This window comes from Pan troglodytes, chromosome 2 (genome assembly GCF_028858775.2).
Source record: "Pan troglodytes isolate AG18354 chromosome 2, NHGRI_mPanTro3-v2.0_pri, whole genome shotgun sequence".
NCBI lineage: Eukaryota > Metazoa > Chordata > Mammalia > Primates > Hominidae > Pan > Pan troglodytes.
This window is the reverse complement of record NC_086015.1, coordinates 125,142,736-125,166,280: the sequence shown is the minus strand read 5'-3', so window position 1 is coordinate 125,166,280 and position 23,545 is coordinate 125,142,736. Positions and strand designations below refer to the sequence as shown.

Sequence of the window (23,545 nt, the reverse complement as noted above, 5' to 3'; positions counted from 1 at the left end):
CTGGGGAGGGAAGATCACTTGAGCCTAGGAGTTCAAGGCTGCAGTGAGCTGTAATCATGCCATTACCTTTCAGCCTGGGCAACGGAGCAAGACCCTGTCTTTAATTAAAAAACAAAACAAAACAACAACAACAGCAACAAACCTAGGAATAAATTTAACCAAGAAGGTGAAAGAGCTTCACAAGGAAGACTATAAAACACAGATTAAAGAAATGGAAGTGGTCACAAAAAATGGAAAGACATGCCATATTCAAAGATTCAAAGAATTGTAATGTGAAAATAACAATACTACCAAAAGCAATCTACAGATCCAATGCAATACCTATCAAAATACCAAAGACATTCTTCACAGATACAAAAAAAACATAAGCTTCATATAGAACCACAGATGATGCCAAATAGCCAAAGCAACCCTGAACAAAAAGAACAAAGCTGGAGGCACCACACTACCTAAGAAAACAGCATGGTATTGGCATAAAAATAGACACACAGACCAATGGAACAGAATAGAGAACTCAGAGATAAATCCACATATTTATAGTCAATTGATTTTTCACAAAGTCACCAAGAACATTCTGTGGGGGAAAGGACAGTCTCTTCAATAAATGGTGCTGAGAAACTGGTTATCCTTAAAAAAAAAAAAGAAAGAAAGAAAGAAAGAAAAGAAAAGAAAAAAGGAACTAGACCCCCATTTCTCACTATAAACAAAAATAAAATCAAAATGGATTAAAGACTCAATTCTAAGACCTGAAACTGTGAAACTACTAGAAGAAAACACTGGGGAAACATTCTAAGAGATTCATCTGGGCCATGATTTTTTTGTATGTAAGACCTGAAAACACTGACAACAAAAGTAAAAGTAGACAAGTGGGATCACATCAAACTAAAAAGCTTCTGCACAACAAAAGAAACAATCAATGGAGTAAAGAGACAATCTACAGAAGGGGAGAAAATATTTGCAAATTATCCATCCAACAAGGGATTAAAAACCAGAATATATAGAAATTCAAACAACTCAATGGCCAAAGAACCCCCATATAATACCAATTAAAAATGCACAAATAATCTGAATAGATTTTTCTCAAAAGAAGACATTTAAAATCAATAATTTTAAAAAATGCCCACAGGCATATGAAAAAATACTCATCATCACTATTAGGGAAATGCATATCAAAAGCATAATGAGACATCATCCCACCCCAGTTAAAATGGCTATTATTGAAAAGACAAAAATAACATGCTGACAAGGACACAAAGGGAATGCTTGTGGGAATGTAAATTAGTACAGGCACTATGGAGAACAGTATTGAGGGTCCTCAAAAAACTATATAGATCTACTATATGCTCCAGCAATCTCACTGCTAGGTATATATCCAAAAGAAAGGAACTCAGTATATCAAAGTGATATCTGCAAGCCTATGTTTATTACAGCATTATTCACAAGAGCCAAAATATGGAATCAACCTAAGTGTCCATTAATGGATTAATAAATAATTAATATACATAGAATGCTATTCAGACATAAAAAGGAATGGAATCTTGTCATTGGCAGCAGTATGAATGGAACTGGAAGTCATTATGTTAAGTGAAATAAGCCAGGCACAGAAAGAAAAATATCATATGGTTTCACTCACATGTGAGAGTTAATAAAGTCTATCTCATGGAGATAGAGAGTAGAATGATGGTTACCAGAGGCTCGGAAAGGTGAAGACAAGGATAAACAGAGGTTGGTTAGTGGGTACAAAACTACAGTTAAATAAATTTAATAAGTTCTAGTGTTCAATAGCACAATAGGATGACTATAGTTAACAACAATTTATTGTATATTTCAAAATAGCTAAAAGAGAAGATTTGAAATGTTCTTAACCCCCCAAAAAGGACAAATGTTTGAGGTAATGTATATCCTAATTATCCAGACTTGATCACTACACATTGTATGCTGGTATCAAAATATCACGTGTAAGTCATAAATATGTATATTGTATATCAATAATTTTTTAAAATATAGTTATAATTTTAACTTAATTTTCTTCCTTAATATTGTCTATTTGAGATTTTTCTATTTTTCTTCTCAGCCCTTGTTAAAGATTGGTCTATTCTATTGGTCTATTTTGTTAGTTTTCAAAGAAATAAATTTTTAGTTTTGTTGATTTTCTAATGTTTCCTCATTATCTATTACATTAACTTCTATTCGTCCATATTATTTTCTTTCTCTGCTTTAAGATGTTATTGTTTTTCTAGTACCTCAAAATGAACCTTTCACTCATTTATCTTCAATTTTTTTTAAATAACATTTTGAGGTTATAAATTTCCCTATAATGAGCTGGACACAGTGGCATATGCCTGCAGTACTAGGTACTGGGGAAGCTGAGGCAGGAGAATCACTTGAGCCCCTGAGTTCGAGGCTGTAGTGCACCATGTTTGCACCTGTGAATGACCACTACACTCCAGCCTGAGCAACAAAGCGAGACTCCGTCTCTAAAATAAAGTTAATCAATTAATTAATTAATTAAATTTCCTATTCTCCTTTAAAACATTTCCTTGGAAGTACCAAAACTGCTATTTTATTTATTATTTATTATTTTTTATCTTCATAACAGTATTCAATTTTTTAATATTGTTCAATTATAAATATTTTGTAATCTCATTGTAGTTGCCTTTTAACATGTAAGTTATTGGCATGTGCTTTGAAATTTAGATCTAAACTTATTTTAAAGTAATTTTTATTTATTTATATTTTCATATTATAATCATAATATGTTCATTTAAAAAGTGAATTCTTTGAAATCTGTTATTGCCTTTGTCCTAGTAAGAGGTAAATTTCTGTAAATGTTTCAAATGTACCTTAAATATGACCATTCACTTTGCATTTTTGGATTGTAGGATTCTATGTATTCACTATTAGAACAGGTATGTCTACTATGTATTTACAGATTTCATACCCTTACTGAATTTTTTCTGCTTGATTACAGATTCATAAAATCTCCCACTAAAATAGACTTGTCAACTTCTACTACTTCTGTTATGTTTTATACATACACACACACACACGCACACACACACATACATAGTGAAGATATGTTATTACATGCATACAAATTCAGAATTGTTTATCTTCCAGGTGAACTGAACATTTTCTCATAATTTACCAAGTCCCTTTATCTCTAGGAGTACATTTTGCCTTAAAGTGTATTATTTCTGATATTGATGATCCAGATTTTTGTTATAATTACTACTTAGCTAGCATCTTTTTTTCTATCTCTTTATTTTCCATATGGTTTTTAGACAATTTGTTATAATCAGCATATGGCGTTTTAAAAAAATCTAATCTGATAATCTGTTTCTTATTAGGTGGATATAATGCTTTGCTTTTGTTATTACTGATATATTGAGATTTATTTCTACTTCATATTTTCTGTTTTGGGTTGATCAATCACTTTCTTTCACTTCTCCTTCTCTGCTTTCTACTAGATAAAGTTTTCTATGTTCCCTGGTTTTCCCACTGATGATGTGGAAACTATAGATTGTATTTATTAATTAAATGGTACCCTTAACATTTTAGGATACATAACTCACTACATATTTATCTAATAAAGTCAGATTCAGTGTTTCTATCCTCCTAACATGACATGGATCTCAGCATACTTAAACTACTGATTGAATACTCTCTCAGCAACTATTGTCTAGAGTTTTAGCTTTAATCTTCAAAAAAAAATTTTCCAAATGTACAAACATCTAAAACAGACTTGTTATCTTTATAGTCAAAGGTTAATCAAATTTCCTGACATTTTATCTATTTTTTTGTTCACTACTGTTTCTCATTTTCCACACTTTCCTTCTGTTTTCACTTTTCTTTCTGCTGAAATATATATATAACATATATATATATGTCTGTTAATAATACATTTGCTAAATTCTACAGACAATAAGTTGTTTTCATGTGCCTGAAAATTATTTTACTCTTGAATGACATTGTGTTTGGGTATAAAATTCTAGGTAGAATTATATTCCTTCAACACTTGAAAAATATTTCCCCCACTATCTTTTGGCTTACCTATCTAGCTAAGAGTGTCTGCTGTCAGCCTATTCTTTTGTAGTTTGTCTTCTCTGTAGTTTTTAAGGTTATTTCATCCTTGATGTTGTGTAGTTTCACTATCATGTTTTGAGGTCTAGATTTATTTTTATTTACCCTGCTTATTAGCTGAAGTAAAAATTCATGGGTTTCTTCAATTCTGGAAAATTCTCAGGATTAAGTTTTTACACTATCTCCTCCATTCTTTCTTGGACTTCCTATTGTGTAATGTTTAGTCTTCTCAATCTTTTCTATCTCTAAGCTGGTCTCCCATTTTATTTTTCTGTCTCTCTTGTATTGTGTTCTGGGATAGTTCCTCAATATTATCTTCTATTTCACCAATTTATTCATCAACTGTATCCAGTCTACAGTTTTTCTTATTTATTGGTTTTTTAAAAATGTCAATGACCAGTCTAATTTATTCTTTTTTATAATCTATTAGATTTGTTTCATTTCTTCCTGGCATTGTTTTATCTTTCTTTTAAAAGCTGTATCTTCATTTATCTCTTTGAATGTTTTTAGTGTACTTATTTAAATGTCTTTGTCTTAATTGCTCTGTAAAAAAATTTTCATTTGGAAAGAATCCCTGCTCTAACTGTTAATTTTGTTGGCTGACTTTCTTAGCATTAGACTTTCTTCTTCTGTTTTAGAATTAAGTTTGCTCATTTTGAGTGGAAAATTTCTGTTTTTCTCTATCCTCACACCACTCTGACAGGGTTTTGTAGTTCGCTCCACCTAGTCCTCTGAGCTCCATTACCAGAAACAGGTTTCATAATCACATTTGGAGATTGTTATCCTCTGGGTATATTGGAGATATGCTAGATCCCTTCAAGGAGTCAACGGATATCAAGGTTCTACAGGCCCTATGCCCACACCTTCTAAAACACAGTAGCCTCAGTCAATATGTAAATGTCTATTTCTTCCAATCTCTTTTATTAATTGGCTATTTCTTCCAGTCTCCTTTTATTATTTATCCCCACCTCTATCAACCCTCTCTCCCTTTCCCCACTACCCCTCAACAACATGCATTCTCTAGCTTCAAATAGAAAGTATGACTCAGGTTCACTGAATCAGAACATTTAAACTATTAAAACTATTAAAAGTTCTGATTATATTATTATAACTTTCCCTGAAAGTTATGATTATTTCCCTAAAAGTTTCCCTAAAAGTTCTCATTATATTATTATACCTTTCCCTGAAAGTTCTGATTATTTCCCTAAAAGTTTCCCTAAAAGTTCTCATTATATTATTATACCTTTCCCTGAAAGTACCAAGATCCTTACCAATATCACCTTCTTTTGAACTCAGATCCAATGGCTTCAGCTCCACTAAGCCCACTGTTTTGTGTTTATAGTCCAGTTCTTCTCTTTAGAGATGATTATCTTATATTTGATTCTGGCCATGTCTGGGTTTTACCTTTTAATACTTTATCCATTGTTCCTATTTGTTTGGCACAGAAGGGGTTTTAAAAACATAAATTCACTATGCTATGTTTTACTAAAAAACTATTCTAGATTTAAAAAGAAATTCTAAAATATAAAATATCCTGAACCCCTTCAAAGTTCTACAAGGCAATGTGACCTCTACTTTCAATGAGGAAACTGAAGTTACAAGAAAGTTAAGCGTAGTGTTATTAGTTACATAGCTAATAAGTGATAAGGAAGTCAGGAATATAATACTGATATGCTGATTCCTAGACAGGTGCTCAATTTACTATAGAACTTACTAATTTCTGGAAAATTTTTTCTAGCTTTTACTCAGATTCTCATTTAGTACAACCAAGCTGAGTTTTCTCCATGTTCTCTTGGCCATTCAAAAAATCAGATTTTCCAATATTACTTCCCAAGTCAAGAATAACACTAAATAACTGGAAATTCAAAATATCTTTGCTGGTCCCTAATTAACCCATAGTTTACCAATTCTCTGCCTCTCAGTCTTGGCTTCTCCCTTCTTTAGTTCTATTATTAGGCTAAAGCTAGTCAGTCTTTCCTAGCTGCTTACTTTTTTCATTATTAATAAACATAGTGAGATTAATTTTAAATATACAGAAAATTCCATTCTCCCCAGGTAATACCAACCTGCATGCCTTTATTAAAAAGTATTTGCTGAGCATCTATTATGTGTCAAGTACCATGTACTAAGTGCTAGAATTCAATGATAAGCAAAAACAAACAAGGTCCTTGTTCTCATGGAACATTATACTCTAGAGAAAGAGAGCAAATCACACAAATTAATGTAAATTTACAACTGTCAAACAATTGATATAAAGAAGACATATCTGATATTCTAAAGGTCTGTAAAAGATAGGAGCTTGTGGTGAAGCTTCTTAGCTTCAGAAAGGTGAAGACTTTCTAGAGGAAGTAACTTTGAACTATAATCTAAAGGAGAAAAAATTATGTGAAAAGAAGAAAGTGTTTCTGGCTGAATGGACAGCATGTATAAGGGTCCTGATGTGAGTGAAAGTATTTGAATATAGTGGCAAAAAGAAAGCACATGTTGTTAGAAAAGAAAAATCAAGACGATTATATTAAGGTGTTTTGCCTCTATATTAAAAGAAATTACAAGCTATTAAAAAGTATAAAGCAGAAGAGATGACAAATTGTATTAGAATTGTGAAAAAAATCAATATGGCTACAATGTACATAATGGATCAAAAATGGGCTTGACTACATAAAGGGGTGAACCAGTTAGGTCATTGTAGTAGGTAAGGCAAGAAATAATAGGTTGAACTACTGTGATAGTGGTGGAGATGCAGAGAAGCAGAAGACTTTGAGAAATACAGAGGAGGCAAAACAAATAGGACTTGATGAAGGAGTGGCTACACTGTAAAGAGGAAGAACTTCAGCCATTGAAAATAATTAGACTTATGATTTGCATAATTAGATGTATGCTACCTTCACTAAGAGGTAACACAGTGAGCCAAAGATTGATTATGAGTTGGTTTTGGACAAAGTAAATTTGAAGGCGATGAGATGATGGGAGATGATGTTAAACATGTGTCTAAAGCCTAGAGGTTTGAATCAGAGATATAAATTTGCAAGTTATCTACACATAAGTATTGACTGCAACAGAAACATGGAGGAGGTTATTTAGGGAGAAATTGTAGAATGAAAAGAAAAAAAGAACCCAAAAGTAAGCCTTGAGAAATTCCAACTTTAATGACTGAGCAGAGGATCATATAAACTTGAAAAGGAGTGAGAGGAAAGATTATCTAGAGAGATAGGAGAAAAACCAAGAAGGCATTATGTCGCAGATTCAAAAGAAAACCATAATTCAATAAAAATGTAATTGTTAATAGTATCAAATGCATAAAATAGGAATCTTTTTCCTTATCCAAATATTAGGTCACAATCAATATGGCTCCACTATAAATTCTTACTTTTCCAATTGCCTGTGTTTATGTATACTTACTTAAAGTATTCATCAGAAGGCCACTGTTGTCTCGAAATCTATTATGACTGGCATTTATATCAGGAATCCTGTACTGTGTCATGGTAGGATGTCCTGAGACACAATTCCCTGTATCAGAAGTAGAGGATTTGCAATCTTCATCTTCTGAGTCACTAGAACTATCCTCACTACTTGAAGATGGTGAACTTTTGGAATCTGATGAACTATCACAACTACTCATCTGGTCCATTAGACTAGCTTCTGCCTTCAGTTCTGAAAATAAGACAGAAATGAATAGATAGGTTAAATAAAAAATGCTAAATAAATATAATAAAAATTGAATGTATTAGTTTTTAAGAAACTGTTGAAACTAAAATCAAACATACATTTACAGTACTTAAAGCATTTTATTAAAAAACAAAACTCTTCTACCCTCAAGCCATACTTCAGTGATTGGATTACAGAAACTAAAAGGGATAGACAAGGTCTAAATCTAAACTCCACATTTATTTAAACCATTGTACTTAAGTATACAGGTAACTCAAATATAAAGTAAATGCTGTGAAAAACTATAAAAAATAAAATCTATTTTGGCAGAAACTGTCTTCTGATTTTTTTTATTCCTTTAAATACATATAATATAATGTGATAATGTAACAGATGAACTTCATTCTTTTCCTGGTTTTCCTAGAGAACATTTTGATGAAGCATCTATAGGTTTCCCCCCTGCTCCCTTAATAAGGATTTAAAATATTCTAAGTATTTTTGAAGAGCCAGTTCCCATTATAACTTTGGCTATAAATATTTCTGTAGATAAAAAGAATAATAATGATGTCTTCTTTTGTTTAGCATTTTTCAAGTTCTAGATACACAAAAAAATTATAGTTGGGAAGGTCTTCAGCTACCATTTAGAACAACTTCATAATTTTATAAATGAGGGAATGAAGATCCAGAAATGTCAAAAGCTGTCAGTTATTTATGAGTGGAGGCAAATCTACTGACTTTCAAGTCAATATTTTCCTATATGATACAAATGTCAAATAGTTGAACAAAATTTTTTAAACCAAAAAATGCTAAGCGAATAATACACTCAGTTAACACATTGACATTTGATATCATCTTAGTACACTGCTACATTAAGTTAACTGGTAATTTTTAGCCCACTTTCTCATTCTCCCTATTATAGACACACTGGCTTTCTATTATTTGACCACATTAAATCCATTTCCAGGCTATGTTCTTCGTACTAGCTGTTTCCTCTGCCTGGTATATTCTTCACCCAGATCTTTTGTTTGTTTGTTTGTTTAATACATAATTTCCATAAAGTAAAATGTACAGCTAGATAAATTTTAGCATGTATAAAACCTGTATATCTACCACTGAGATCAATATATAGAATATTTCCATCCCCATGAATATTCTCCTATGCTCTTTTCCAGTCACTAATCACCATTTTGACTTTTATTACCAAAGATTTTTGTCTATTCTTGAACTTAATACAAATAGATTCACTCAGCACGTACTTTTTGGTCTGCCTTCTTTCAACATAATGTTTTTATATTTACTCATGTTATTGAATTAATCTGTAGCCTATTCTTCTCTACTGCTATGATATGATATGATATGATATGATATTATATTATATTATATTATATTATATTATATAAATATACCACAAGTTAGTTACCCATTTTCTATTTATGGATATTTGGGTTGTTTTCAGTTTTGGATATTATTAATAAAGTTGTTATGAAAATCCCTTTACAAGTCTTTTTGAACTTATATACACATTTCTCTTAGGTAGAAAGAGAGAAATTGCCAAGTCACAATAGGCATAGGTTTAATTTCATTAAAAACTCCCAGTTTTCAAACTGATTTTACACTCCAACCAGCAAGGTATGAGTCACAGATGCTTCATATCTTCCCTCACTAGGGCACACACACACTTGGTATAGTGAGTCTGATGGGTGTACAATGGTATCTTCTTGTAGTTTTAATTTTCATTTCTTTGATGTGATAATATGAAGCAGTGTTTTTTTATATGCTTACTGGCCATTTGAATATCTTTTCTGAAAAGCCTGTTTGAATCTTTTGTCCATTTTTATATTTGTTTGTCTTTTTCTTACTGATTTGTAAGAGTTCTTTATAGCTAATTCTTCTGGCTATGAGCCCTTTGTCACACTTTTGGAATTTGTGAATATTTTTTCCAGGTTCCCCCAAGTCTGTAGCTAGGCTTTTCATTTCATTAATGGTGTCTCTTGAGAAGATTCTAGATCTCTGAAAGGCTGGCTCCTTCTTGAATCGGTTTAAGTGTAACCTTCTCAAAAGTTTCCTTCCTCTCCATTCTCCAACCCCCATTGCTTAGTTTAATTCTCTTCAAGACACTTATTTCTGAAATTCATTTGGATACTTATTTGTTTACTGCTTGTATCTTCCCTACCCTCCCTCTCACCCTCATCCATACTCCTAAATATAATGCGAGAATAGGAATGTTGTCTGGTTCATGTTGTATAATTATTGTTATACAATGTTGGATTCAATTTGCTAATATTTCATTGATAATTTTTGAGTTTAAGTTCATCAGAGATATTGGTTCATAGTTTTCCTTTTCTTGTACTGTCTTTATCTGGTTTGGGTATTGGGGGTAATACTGGCCTCATAAATGAGCTTAGAAATATTCCTTCCTTTTCCTTTTTCCAGAAGAGATTGTGTAATGTTGGTGTTAATTCTCTTTAAATGTTTGGTAGACTTCTTGGTCTGGCTATTTTTTGGGGGGGTGCTTTTTATTACTAATTTAATTTATTTAATATTGATAGCACTATTCAAGTTGCTTACTTCGCCTTAGTTGAGTTTTGGCAGTTTTTAGCTTTTGAGGAACTAGTCCATTTCCTCTAAACTGTCAAATTTATGAGCACAAAGCTATCATATTTCTTTTCTCTTCTTTTTAGATAGGGTCTTACTCTGTCACCCAGGCTGGAGTGCAGTGGCACAATTATGGCTCACTGCAGCCTCAACCTCTTGGGCTCGAGCAATCCACTCACCTCAGCCTCCTGAGTAGCTGGGACTACTCAGGTGCACACCACCACGCCTGACTGCCTGAGTAATCTAAAAAAACAATTTTTTTTTGTAGAGACTCTGTATTGCCTAGGCTGGTCTCAAACTCCCGGGCTCAAGCAATCCTCTTGCCTTGGCCTCCGAAAGTGTTGGGATTACAGGTGTGAACCACCACACCCAGCCTACCATTTCTTTATAATACTTTTAATGGCTACTGGATCTATAGTAAATTCATTACTTTCCTGATTATAGATAGAAGTTGTACTTTACATTCCTGATATTCGTAATTTGTGCCTTCCGTCTTTTCATTTTTATCAATCTTACTAGAAGTTTATCAACAGTGTTCTCCGATGACTGCCTTTTTGTTTCATTAATTTTCTCTACTGTTTTCAATTTCATTGATATCACTTCTTATTTTCATTATTTGTCTCTTTTTGCTTGCTTTGGGTTTAATCTGCTTTTCTTTTCCTAGTTTCCTAAAAAAGGGACTTAAATTAATTAATATGATAACTTTCCTCACTTCTAATGTAAGCATTTAGTGCCATAAATTTCCCTCTTAGAACTTCTTCAGTTGCATTACACATATTTTGGCATGCTATGTTTACTTAATACATTTAGCTGCATGTATTTTTAATTTCCTTTGATGATTCTTCTTTAACCCATGGATCTTTTAGAAATGTGTTGTTTAATTTTCAAGTGTTTAGAGATTTCTCCTGTTGTCTGTTATTGATTTTTAGTTTGAATCCATTATGGTCAGATACATAGTCTGCATGACTTCAGTCTCTATAAATCTATTGAGATTTGTTTTATGGCCCAGGATACGGTCTATCTTAGTAAATATTCCATGGGCACTTGAAACAAAAAGTGTATTCTGCTGTTGTGTGGCATGTTACATATCTGTCAATTACATCGTGTTGGTTGATCGTGTCACTCAGATCTCCTATATATGTGTCGATTTTCTGTCTAGTAGTTCTATTAGTTGCTGAGAGCAGAGTGTTGAAATACCCAGGCATAATTGTGGATTTGCAGATTTCTCTTTTCAGTTCTAGCAGTTTTTGCTTCACGTTTTTCTCAGTTCAGTTCAGTTGTTAGATGTATACACACTTATGTCTTTCTGGTAAATCAATACTTTAATTATTGTTAATGTACCTCTTTGTAGTAATTTATTTTGTTTTTTTTTTTTGAGATGGAGTCTCACTCTGTCACCCAAGCTGCAGTGCAGTGGCGTGATCTCAGCTCACTGCAACCTCCGCCTCCCAAGTTCAAGCGATTCTCCTGCCTCAGCTTCCTGAGTGGCTGGGATTAAGGTGCGTGCCACCGTGCTTGGCTAATTTTTGTATTTTTAGTAGGGATGGGGTTTCACCACGTTGGCCAGGCTGGTCACGAACTCCTGACCTCAAGTGATCTGCCTGCCTCGGCCTCCCAAAGTGCTGGGATTGCAGGCGTGAGCCACTGCGCCTGGTCTATTTTGCTCTTAAGTCATCTTTATCTGATATTAATATGGTCACATGTTTGTGCTTTTTAAAATTAATGTTTAAATGGTATATATTTTCTATACTTTTACTTTCAAGCTACATATTTCATTAATTTCTTATAAACAGCATATAGTTGGGTGTACTTTTTATACAGCCTGCCAATATCTGCAGTTTAATTGGCTTATTTAGACAATATATGTTTAAAGTAATTATTGATATATGTTAGGGCTTAAGTGTGTCAATTTGTTATTTGTTTTCTGTTTGCTTCCTCTGTATTTCATTTCTCTGTTTTGCTTGTCTTGCCTTTCTGTGGGTTACTTGAAACATTTTAGAATGCCATCTCAATTAATTTATAAAGTTTTAAAAGGTGTCATTTTGTTTATTTTTCTTAGTGGTTGGTTTGGGTTTTTCAATATACATACCTGACTTGTCAATGCATTCCCATTCTAAGTAAACCTCATATCCACTTTGAAATATCATTATTTTGGGAATCAGAAGGTATTATCATTTTTGTTTCAGTCATCACATATGATTTAGAAAAGTCATGAGGAAAACCGTAATCAATTGTACTTATTGATATGTTTGCTCTTTCTGTTGCTGTTTCTCTCTTCCTGATACTCTAAGATTCTTTCATTTAACGTTTCTTTTCTGTCTGAATGACTTTATATAGCCAATATTTAAGGATAGTTTCCTAGGAACAAATTCTTTCAGTTTTCCTTTCTGAAGCAGGCTATTTGCCCCTCATTACTGAAGAATCATTTTGGTAGATACAGAATTCACACTTAACATTTTTTTTTATTTCAGCATTTGAAATATATTATGCCACTCCTTTCTGGGCTCCATGGCTTCAGATGAGAAATCGGATGTTAACCAAATGGTATTCTTTCATAGGTAATATGTCATTTCTTTCTTGCTTTCAACCCTTTTCTCTTTGCCTTTAGTTTTCAGATGTTTCATTATGATGTACCTTGGCATCAATTTCTTTGGGTTTATCCTATTTGGGGTTTGTTCAGGTTTTTACATCTGTGGGTTTATGTCTTTCATAAAACTTGGGAAGTTTTTGCACATATTTATTTAAATACTCTTTTAACCCTGCTCTCCCTCTTCTTTGAGACTCCAATGACACAAATATTGGATATTTTATCATTCTTCCACAGATTCTTGGGGACATGCTCATCTTGTTTCAGTCTATTTTCTATTTTCAGGTTGAGGGGATTCTATACATCCACAAGTAAACTGATTCTATCCACTCCCTAGCACTGAGCCCATCCAGTGAGTATTTTTGTTGTTATTGTATTTGTCAGTTCTATAATTTCCATCTGATTCTTACTTAAAACTTCTATTTCTTTAATGTGATTTTCTATTTTGTTTTTCATTTGTTTCAAGGGAATGTATAACTGAACGATATTCGTGATAATTGTTTAAAGATCATTGTCAGATAATTCTAACATTTGATTCATCCTCGTGTTGGTATCAGTTGATTGTCTTTTCTCATTCATGTGATTCTCTTGAATCACAAATTATGGTACGACAGGTAATTTTATTTTCTTTTTCTTTTTCTTTTATTTTTTATTTTTTATTTTTTTAAGATGGAGTTTTGCTCTGTTGCCCAGGCTGGAGCGCAGTGGCACTATCTTGGCTCACTGCAACCTCCACCTCCTGGGTTCAAGCAATTCTCCTGCCTCAGCCTCCCAAGTAGCTGGAATTATAGGTGCGTGCCACCACACCCAGCTAATTTTTGTATTTTAGTAGAGACAGGGTTTCACCACATTGGCCAGGCTGGTCTCAAACTCCTGACCTCAAGTGATCTGCTTGCCTTGGCCTCCCAAAGTGCTGGGATTACAGATGTGAGCCACCGCACCCAGCCATGACAGGTAATTTTCTATTATATCTTGGATATCTTGGTTTTTATGCTAGGGGAGATCTACATCTTATTTAAATTTTTAATTTTAGTAGGCAATCACTCTGTTTAGGTTTAGCATGCATATTCTTGCCTACTGTTGTGGGCTGTGGTTTAAATGACAATCTCGTTTTCAGAGTTTTTACAGTATTGTCTTGGTCTTCTCAACTGAATCTCCAGCAGCTAGGGTCCCCGATGATCCCTGCTGGTGCTACGTGAAGGAAAGAAGGGACTTCACCAGGCAAGGAGATGTGGTGCGTATAGGTGAAAGGGAGTCTCTTGCCTGGGATAAAGAGTGCTTCCTGAACCAGGCAATTTTTTGTTGTGATTGGCTCCCCTGCTTGGAGAGGTGCAGGAAAGGAAAGTGCTTCCTAGCAAAGTGTTTGTTGTGGCAGGATCCCCTTTATTGGTGCGATCCAGTCTCAAGATGTCTTTAGATGAGAGAGAAGAATCTTAGGTTAATAGGGCAGGGGGGCAGGTCTGGGAGGTAGAGTGGTGTAAACAGTCTTCCCAGGCTGAATGCTTATTACAGTAGAATTCTACTTGCAGGGACCTTCTGGCCATAGAGTGTCTCTGATGGAGGAAGGGAACCTCAGGCCAGGCATGCAAGGAGAACACTTTGAGGAATGCAGTCACTCACTGTGGTATCATCCTATTTGCTGGTACTCCCAGCTGTGAGTTGTCTCCGGGTAGGGGAGTAGAATTTTAGATCCACCTTATTTCTTTTTTAAAAAAATATTTTTTTTTTATAGAGATGGGGTCTTGCTATCTTAAACTCCTGGCCTCAAACGATCCTCCCACCTCGGCCTCCCAAAGTGCTGGGATTACAGGTGTAAGCCACTGCACCTAGCCTCTATCTTATCTCCCAAACTCAATTCTAGATAGCTCAAAGATGTAAATGTAAAATTTAAGCAACAAAAATATTAGTACAACTGCCAGACATAAACTTGAAAAGGTGATTCAACCATTTTAACAGTAGTCAGTGGCAGAGTAGGGTCAAGAAAATATTTTATAGAATGCAATCTAAGGAATATGTTATACAAATATCTCAAGGTAAATGAAGTTCCATTCTCATACTAAGTTAGAAATAGAAAGCTTTATGGTTGGAGATCGTGTTAACTTAACCTCTACAACTTTCTTTTTTTTAACTTTAATTTTTACAATTTTTTAATTGAGATGAGGTTTCGCCATGTTGCTTAGGCTGTTCTCAAACTCCTGGGCTCAAACGACCCTCCCACCTTGGGCCCCCAAAGTGCTGGAATTATAGGCATGAGCCACTGTGCCTTGCCTCCTCTACAACGTTCTTTTCCCTGAGTTATGCTTTGATACAATGCTTTTATTAAGGCCTCTATTAAAAAACTACCACATGGAAGAACTTCCACTTGTACTGTAAAATTATTGTTGAGAATACTATATAAAGTTTAATGCTCCCTAGAAAAAGGTTCCATATGATGAATTCCTTTTAAAATTTAGTAACAGGAAAAAGTCTGATTCTTTGTAACCTATCAGATGATACAACATATGCTGCTTGTGTCTCCCTTATGTCTTGGTGATTAGAAGCTCAGAGCTAAATTATTATTATTATTATTATTATTTGAGACAGAGTCTCACTCTGTCACCCAGGCTGGAATGCAGTGGCACAATCATGACTCACTGCAGGCTTGACCTCCCCATGCTCAAGTAATCCTCCCAGCTTAGCCTCCCAAGTAGCTGGGACTACAGGCATACACCACCACACCCAGCTAATTTTGCATTTTTTTGTAGAGATGGGGTTTTACCATGTTGCCCAGGCTGGTCTCAAACTCCCAAGCTCAAGTGATCCATCTGCCTTGTCCTCCCAAAGTGCTGGGATTATAGGTGTGCACCACCACACCCAGCAATTTAATGTGTTAATGATTAGCAAATTTGCCTTCCCTTCCCCTTCAATATCTTGATTTTCTGTACCAGTATTTTATTGTATTCATGTATATAAAGACATCATAATTCAAATCCATTTGGAAGCAGGCATGATGTAAAAAAAAATAAAATTCAAGACCCGTTGTATCGCCAAGGGTTCTGGACTTGTCTTTTTTATTGTTTGTATAGGAGCTACTAATCGATTAGAGAATGAATACTCTACTGGGCTTAGAAGGGAACACTGAAATTGGACAGCTATGTGAAAATTTTAAGAAGGCAAAGTGTAGAAGCAAATATACTTTAGTGACCAGGGTCTCACTGCAGCCACAATTACTACAACATCGATAACCCACACTGCAGCTAGAAAAAAAATGGAGATTTAAGTTTTCTTACTTACAAAAGGACTGTATGTACTTCCCCAAAAATACCTCCCTTCTGAGAAGTAAGCAGCAATTCAGAAAAAGTTGCCTGCTTATTCTGCTTACTATATTTCCTCATTTCCCTATGGAATTGGTGACATCTTAAATATCTACAGTCTGGCCATACATAAAAAATTTTGACAGGAAGATGCTGTGAGGAATTGAATTTGAGTCATCACAATTGCCAAAAAGAAGAAAACTCCAGTTATATATATCTAAAGAGTCATTTTTTTTACCCTGAATAGTAATTTAAAATGATACAAGGGGAGGTTCCAAGATGGCTGAATAGGAACAGCTCCAGTCTACAGCTCCCACCATGAGCCACGCAGAAGATGGTTGATTTCTGCATTTCCAACTGAGGTACTGGGTTCGTCTCACTGGGGCTTGTTAGACAGTGGGTGCAGCCCACAGAGTGTGAGCTGAAGCAGGGCAGGGCATTGCCTCACCCAGGAAGTGTGAGGGGTCGGGGAATTCCCTTTCCTAGCAAAGGGCAGCTGTGACAGACAGTACCTGGAAAATCGGGACACTCCCACCCCTAATACTGTGCTTTTCCAATGGTCTTAGCAAACGGCACACCAGGTGATTATATCCCGCACATGGCTCGGAGGGTCCCATGCCCACGGAGCCTCATTCACTGCTAGCACAGCAGTCTGAGATCAAACTGCAAGGCAGCAGTGAGGCTGAGGTAGGGGCGTCTGCCATTGCTGAGACTTGAGTAGGTAAACAAAGCGGCCTGGAAGCTTGAACCAGGTGGAGCCCACCGCAGCTCAAGGAGGCCTGCCTGCATCTGTAGACTCCACCTCTGGGGGCAGGGCATAGCTGAACAAAAGGCAGCAGAAACTTCTGCAGACTTCAACGTCCCTGCTGACAGCTTTGAAGAGAGCAGTGGTTCTCCCAGCACAGACTTTGAGATCTGAGAACGGACAGACTTCCTCCTCAAGTGGGTCCCTGACCCCCAAGTAGCCTAACTGGGAGACACCTCCCAGTAAGGGCTGACTGACACCTCATACAGCCAAGTGCCCCTCTGAGACGAAGCTTCCAAAGGAAGGACCAGGCAGCAACATTTGCCCTTCTGCAATATTTGCTACTCTGCAGCCTCTGCTGGTGATACCCAGGAAAACAGGGTCTGGAGTGCACCTCCAGCAAACTCCAACAGACTGCAGCTGAGGGTCCTGACTGTTAGAAGGAAAACTAACAAACAGAAAGGACATCCACACCAAAACCCCATCTGTACATCACCATTATCAAAGACCAAAGGTAGATAAAACCTTTATCTACCTTTTGGGATAAAAGATGGGGAGAAACCAGAGCAGAAAAGCCGAAAATTCCAAAAATCAGAGTGCCTCTTCTCCTCCAAAGGAACGCAGCTCCTCGCCAGCAATGGAATAAAGCTGGACAGAGAATGACTTTGACGAATAGAGAGACGAAGGCTTCAGACAATCGGTGGTAACAAACTTCTCCAAGCTAAAGGAGGATGTTCGAACCCATTGCAAAGTAGCTAAAAAACTTGAAAAAAGATTAGACAAATGGCTAACTAGAATAAACAGCATAGAGAAGACCTTAAATGACCTGATGGAGCTGAAAACCGTGGCATGAGAACTACGTGATGCTTCCACAAGCTTCAGTAGCCAATTAGATCAAGTGGAAGAAAGGGTTTCAGTGATTGAAGATCAAATGAATGAAATGAAGTGAGAAGAGAAGTTTAGAGTAAAAAGAGTAAAAAGAAATGAACAAAGCCTCCAGGAATATGGGACAATGTGAAAAGACCAAATCTACGTTTGATTGGTGTACCTGAAAGTGACAGGGAGAATGGAACCAAGTTGGAAAACACTCTTCAGGATATTATCCAGGAGAACTTCCCCAACCTAGCAAGGCAGGCCAACATTCAAATTCAGGAAATACAGAGAATACCACAAAGATACTCCTGGAGAAGAGCAACTCCAAGACACATAATTGTCAGATTTACCAACGTTGAAATGAAGGAAAAAATGTTAAAGGAAGCCAGAGAGAAAGGTCGGGTTACCCACAAAGGGAAGCCCATCAGACTAACAGCAGATCTCTCGGCAGAAACTCTACAAGCCAGAAGAGCATGGGGGCCAATATTCAACATTCTTAAAGAAAATAATTTTCAACACAGAATTTCATATCCAGCCACACTAAGCTTCATAAGTGAAGGAGAAATAAAATCCTTTACAGACAAGCAAATGCTGAGAGATTTTGTCACCACCAGGCCTGCCTTACAAGAGCTCCTGAAGGAAGCACTAAACATGGAAAGGAACAGCCGGTACCAGCCACTACAAAAACATGCCAAATTGTAAAGACCATTGATGCTAGGAAGAAACTACATAAACTAACGAGCAAAATAACCAGCTAACATCATAATGACAGGATCAAATTAACACATAACAATATTAACCTTAAATGTAAATAAGCTAAATGCTCCAATTAAAAGACACAGACTGGCAAATTGGATAAAGAGTCAAGACCCATCAGTGCGCTGTATTCAGGAGACACATCTCACATGCAGAGACACATGTAGGCTCAAAATAAAGGGATGGAGGAAGATCTACCATGCAAATGGAAAACAAAAAAAAAGCAGGGGTTGCAATCCTAGTCCCTGACAAAACAGACTTTAAACCAACAAAGATCAAAAGAGACAAGGAAGGCCATTACATAATGGAAAGGGATCAATTCAACAAGAAGACCTAACTATCCTAAATATATATGCACCCAGTACAGGAGTACTCATATTCATAAAGCAAGTCCTTAGAGACATACAAAGAGACTTAGACTCCCAAACAATAATAATGGGAGACTTTAACACCCTACTGTCAATATTAGACAGATCAATGAGACAGAAGGTTAACAAGGATATACAGGACATGAACTCAGCTCTGCACCAAGTGGACCTAATAAACATCTACAGAACTCTCCACCCCAAATCAATAGAATATACATTCTTCTCAGAACCACATCACACTTATTCCAAAATTGACCACATAGTTAGAAGTAAAGCACTCCTCAGCAAATATAAAAGAATAGAAATCACAACAAACTGTCTCTCAGACCACAGTGCAATCGAATTAGAACTCAGGATTAAGAAACTCACTCAAAACGCACAACTGCATGGAAACTGAACAACCTGCTCCTGAATGACTACTGGGTAAATAACAAAATGAAGGCAGAAATAAATATGTCCTTTGAAACCAATGAGAACAAGGACATAACATACCAGAATCTCTGGGACACATTTAAAGCAGTGTGTAGAGGGAAATTTACAGCACTAAATGCCCACAAGAGAAAGCAGAAAAGATCTAAAATCGACACCTTAACATCACCATTCAAAGAACTAAAGAAGCAAGAGCAAACAAATTCAAAAGCTAGCAGAAGGCAAGAAATAACTAAGATCAGAGCAGAACTGAAGGAGATAGAGACACAAAAAACCCTTCAAAAAAATCAATGAATCCAGGAGCTGGTTTTTTGAAAAGATCAACAAAATTGATAGACCACTAGCAAGACTAATAAAGAAGAAAAGAGAGAAGAATCAAATAGATACAATAACAAATGATAAGCGGGATAGCACCACTGATCCCACAGAAATACAAACTACCATCAGAGAATACTATAAACACCTCTATGCAAATAAAGTAGAAAATCTAGAAGAAATGGATAAATTCCTGGACACATACACCCTCCCAAGAATAAACAAGGAAGAAATTGAATCCCTGAATAGACCAATACAGGCTCTGAAATTGAGGCAATAATTAATAGCCTACCAACAAAAAAAAGGCCAGGACCAGACGGATTCACAGCTGAATTCTACCAGAGGTAGAAAGAAGGGCTGGTACCATTCCTTCTGAAACTATTCCAATCAATAGAAAAAGAGGCAATCCTGCCTAACTCATTTGATGAGGCCAGCATCATCCTGATATGAAAGCCTGGCAGAGACAACAAAGAAAGAGAATTTTAGACCAGTATCCCTGGTGAACACGGATGCGAAAATCCTCAATAAAATATTGGCAAACCAAATCCAGCAGCACATCAAAAAGCTTATCCACCATGATCAAGTCGGCTTCATCCCTGGGATGCAAGGCTGGTTCAACATATGCCAATCAATAAACGTAATCCATCACATAAACAGAACCAATGACAAAAACCACACGATTATCTCAATAGATGCAGAAAAGGCCTTCGACAAAAATCAACAGCCCTTCATGCTAAAAACTCTCAATAAACTAGGTATTGATGGAACGTATCTCAAAATAATAAGAGCTATTTATGACAAACCCACAGCCAATATCATACTGAATGGGCAAAAACTGGAAGCATTCCCTTTGAAAACTGGCACAAGACAGGGATGCCCTCTTTCACCACTCCTATTCAACATAGTGTTGGGAGTTCTGGCCAGGGCAATCAGGCAGGAGAAAGAAACAAAGGGTATTCAATTAGGAAAAGAGGAAGTCAAATTGTCCCTGTTTGCAGATGACATGATTGTATATTTAGAAAACCCCATTGTCTCAGCCCAAAATCTCCTTAAGCTGATAAGCAACTTCAGCAAAATCTCAGGATACAAAATCAATGTGCAAAAATCTCAAGCATTCCTATACACCAATAACAGACAAACAGAGAGCCAAATCATGAGTGAACTCCCATTCACAATTGCTTCAAGGAGAATAAAATACCTAGGAATCCAACTTACAAGGGATGTGAAAGACCTCTTCAAGGAGAACGACAAACCACTGCTCAAAAAAATAAAAGAGGACACAAACAAATGGAAGAACATTCCATGCTCATGGATAGGAAGAATCAATATCGTGAAAATGGCCATACTGTCCAAGGTAATTTATAGATTCAATGCCATCTCCATCAAGCTATCAATGGCTTTCTTCAGAGAATTGGAAAAAAACTACTTTAAAGTCATACGGACACAAAAAAGAGCCCGCATTGCTAAGACAATCCTAAGCCAAAAGAACAAAGCTGGAGGCATCAGGCTACCTGACTTGAAACTATACTGCAAGGCTACAGTAACCAAAACACCATAGTACTGGTACCAAAACACATATATAGACCAATGGAACATAACAGAGGCTTCAGAAATCACACCACACATCTACAATCATCTGATCTTTGACAAACCTGACAAAAACAAACAATGGGGAAAGGATTCCCTATTTAATACATGGTGCTGGGAAAACTGGCTAGCCGTATGTAGAAAGGTGAAACTGGATACTTTCCTTACACCTTATATAAAAATTAATTCAAGATGGATTAAAGACTTAAATGTTAGACCTAAAACCATAAAAACACTAGAAGAAAACCTAGGCAATACCATTCAGGACATAGGCATGGGCAAGGACTTCATGACTAAAACATCAAAAGCAATGGCAACAGAAGCCAAAATAGACAAATGGGATATGATTAAACTAAAGAGCTTCTGCACAGCAAAAGAAACTACCATCAGAGTGAACAGGCAACCTACAGAATGGGAGAAAATTTTTGCAATTTACCCATTTTACAAAGGGCTAATATCCAGAATCTATGAAGAACTTACACAAATTTACAAGAAAAAAACAAACGACTCCATCAAAAAGTGGGAAAAGGATATGAACAGACACTTCTCAAAAGAAGACATTTATGCAGCCAACAGACACATGAAAAAATGCTCATCATCACTGGCCATCAGAGATATGCAAATCAAAACCACAATGAGATACCATCTCACACCAGTTAGAATGGCGATCATTAAAAAGGCAGGAAACAACAGATGCTAGAGAGATGCGGAGAAATAGGAACACTTTTACACTGTTGATGGGACTGTAAATTAGTTCAACCATTGTGGAAGACTGTGTGGCAATTCCTCAAGGATCTAGAACTAGAAATACCATTTGACCCAGCCATCCCATTACTGGGTATATATCCGAAGGATTATAAATCATGCTGCTATAAAGACACATGCACACGTATGTTTATTGTGGCACTATTCACAATAGCAAAGACTTGGAACCAACCCAAATGTCCATCAGTGATAGACTGGATTAAGAAAATGTGGCACATATACACCATGGAATACTATGCAGCCATAAAAAAGGATGCGTTCACGTCCTTTGTAGGGACATGGATGAAGCTGGAAACCATCATTCTGAGCAAACTACTGCAAGGACAGAAAACCAAACACCACATGTTCTCACTCATAGGTGGGAATTGAACAATGAGAACACTTGGACACAGGGTGTCCATCACACACCGGGGCCTGTCATGGGGTTGGGGGAGAGGGGAGGGATAGCATTCGGAGATATACCTAATGTAAATCATGAGTTAATGGGTGCAGCACACCAACATGCCACATGTATACATATGTAACAAACCTGCACGTTGTGTACATGTACCCTAGAACTTAAAGTATAATAAAATAAATAAAATGATACAAATTCTCTCATATGGATATTGCTTACATAAAACTAAAAATCATAAGCTACATCATTACCCAGAAAAATGCCTAATTACAAAAAATATTATGCTCTTGGTAAACATTTATAACTAGTACCACTGTTAATTAAAATGAAAAAATTCATTTAGCATTTTTTTTCTTTTTTTTTTTTTGAGATGGAGTCTCACCGTCACCCAGGCTGGAGTGCAGTGGCTCAATCTCAGCTCACTGCAACCTCTGCCTCCTGGGTTCAAGTGATTCTTCTACCTCAGCCTCCCAAGTAGGTGGGACCACAGGCACATGCCATCATGCCCAGCTAATTTTTGTATTTTTAGCAGAGATGCGGTTTCACCATGTTGGCCAGGCTGGTGTTGAACTACTGACCTCATGATCCGCCTGCCTCAGCCCCCTAAAGTGCTGGGATTACAGGTGTGAGCCACCATGCCTGGCCTTAATATTTCTTAATTATCTCTTATAAAGGGATGTTACATATACTTAGATTTTACCTCTTTCGATATCATCTATTGGAGATGCTGGGGACATCTTATCTTCAGATGGAGAATGTTTTACAAGATTGGGAGTCCTGGCTGAATTCCACATTTGTTGTTGCTGTTGTTCTTTACGATACTGAATTTTACTGCTTCCTTCAACTCTGCAATTAAGAATATCAAATATTGAAACAGGTATGACAGCAATGTAACAAAAATTTAACTTACAAAGTTACTAAAACTGACCACTTATTCTTTTCCTAAACATCTTTAGAATAATATTCCATAATTAAAACATTAATTTAGTTCATTATTTAACAAGTATTTATCAATTTATATTTCTGTGATACACATGTCCATTGAGGGATACAAACAAGAACAAAAACAAAACCAGTGCCAGGCTTGGTGCCTCATGCCTGTAATCC

General features: G+C 36.0%; 1 protein-coding gene across 5 annotated transcripts in view; it reads right to left on the bottom strand.

Moving 5' to 3' along the window:
- The window catches only part of EAF2 (ELL associated factor 2), a 59,368-nt gene that overhangs the window by 14,137 nt on the left and 21,686 nt on the right, over positions 1-23,545 (bottom strand). For 4 of the 5 annotated variants that reach the window (XM_001165769.6, XM_009446276.4, XM_009446275.5 and 1 more), the window contains 2 exons: positions 23,139-23,284; positions 7,483-7,734 (listed from right to left, as the gene is read on the bottom strand). In XM_001165769.6, the coding sequence (XP_001165769.2) occupies positions 7,483-7,734; positions 23,139-23,284 (398 nt within the window). Of the gene's footprint in view, positions 1-7,137; positions 7,283-7,482; positions 7,735-23,138; positions 23,285-23,545 lie in introns of those variants that run through there. The other variant, XM_016941741.3, reaches the window with a different exon arrangement.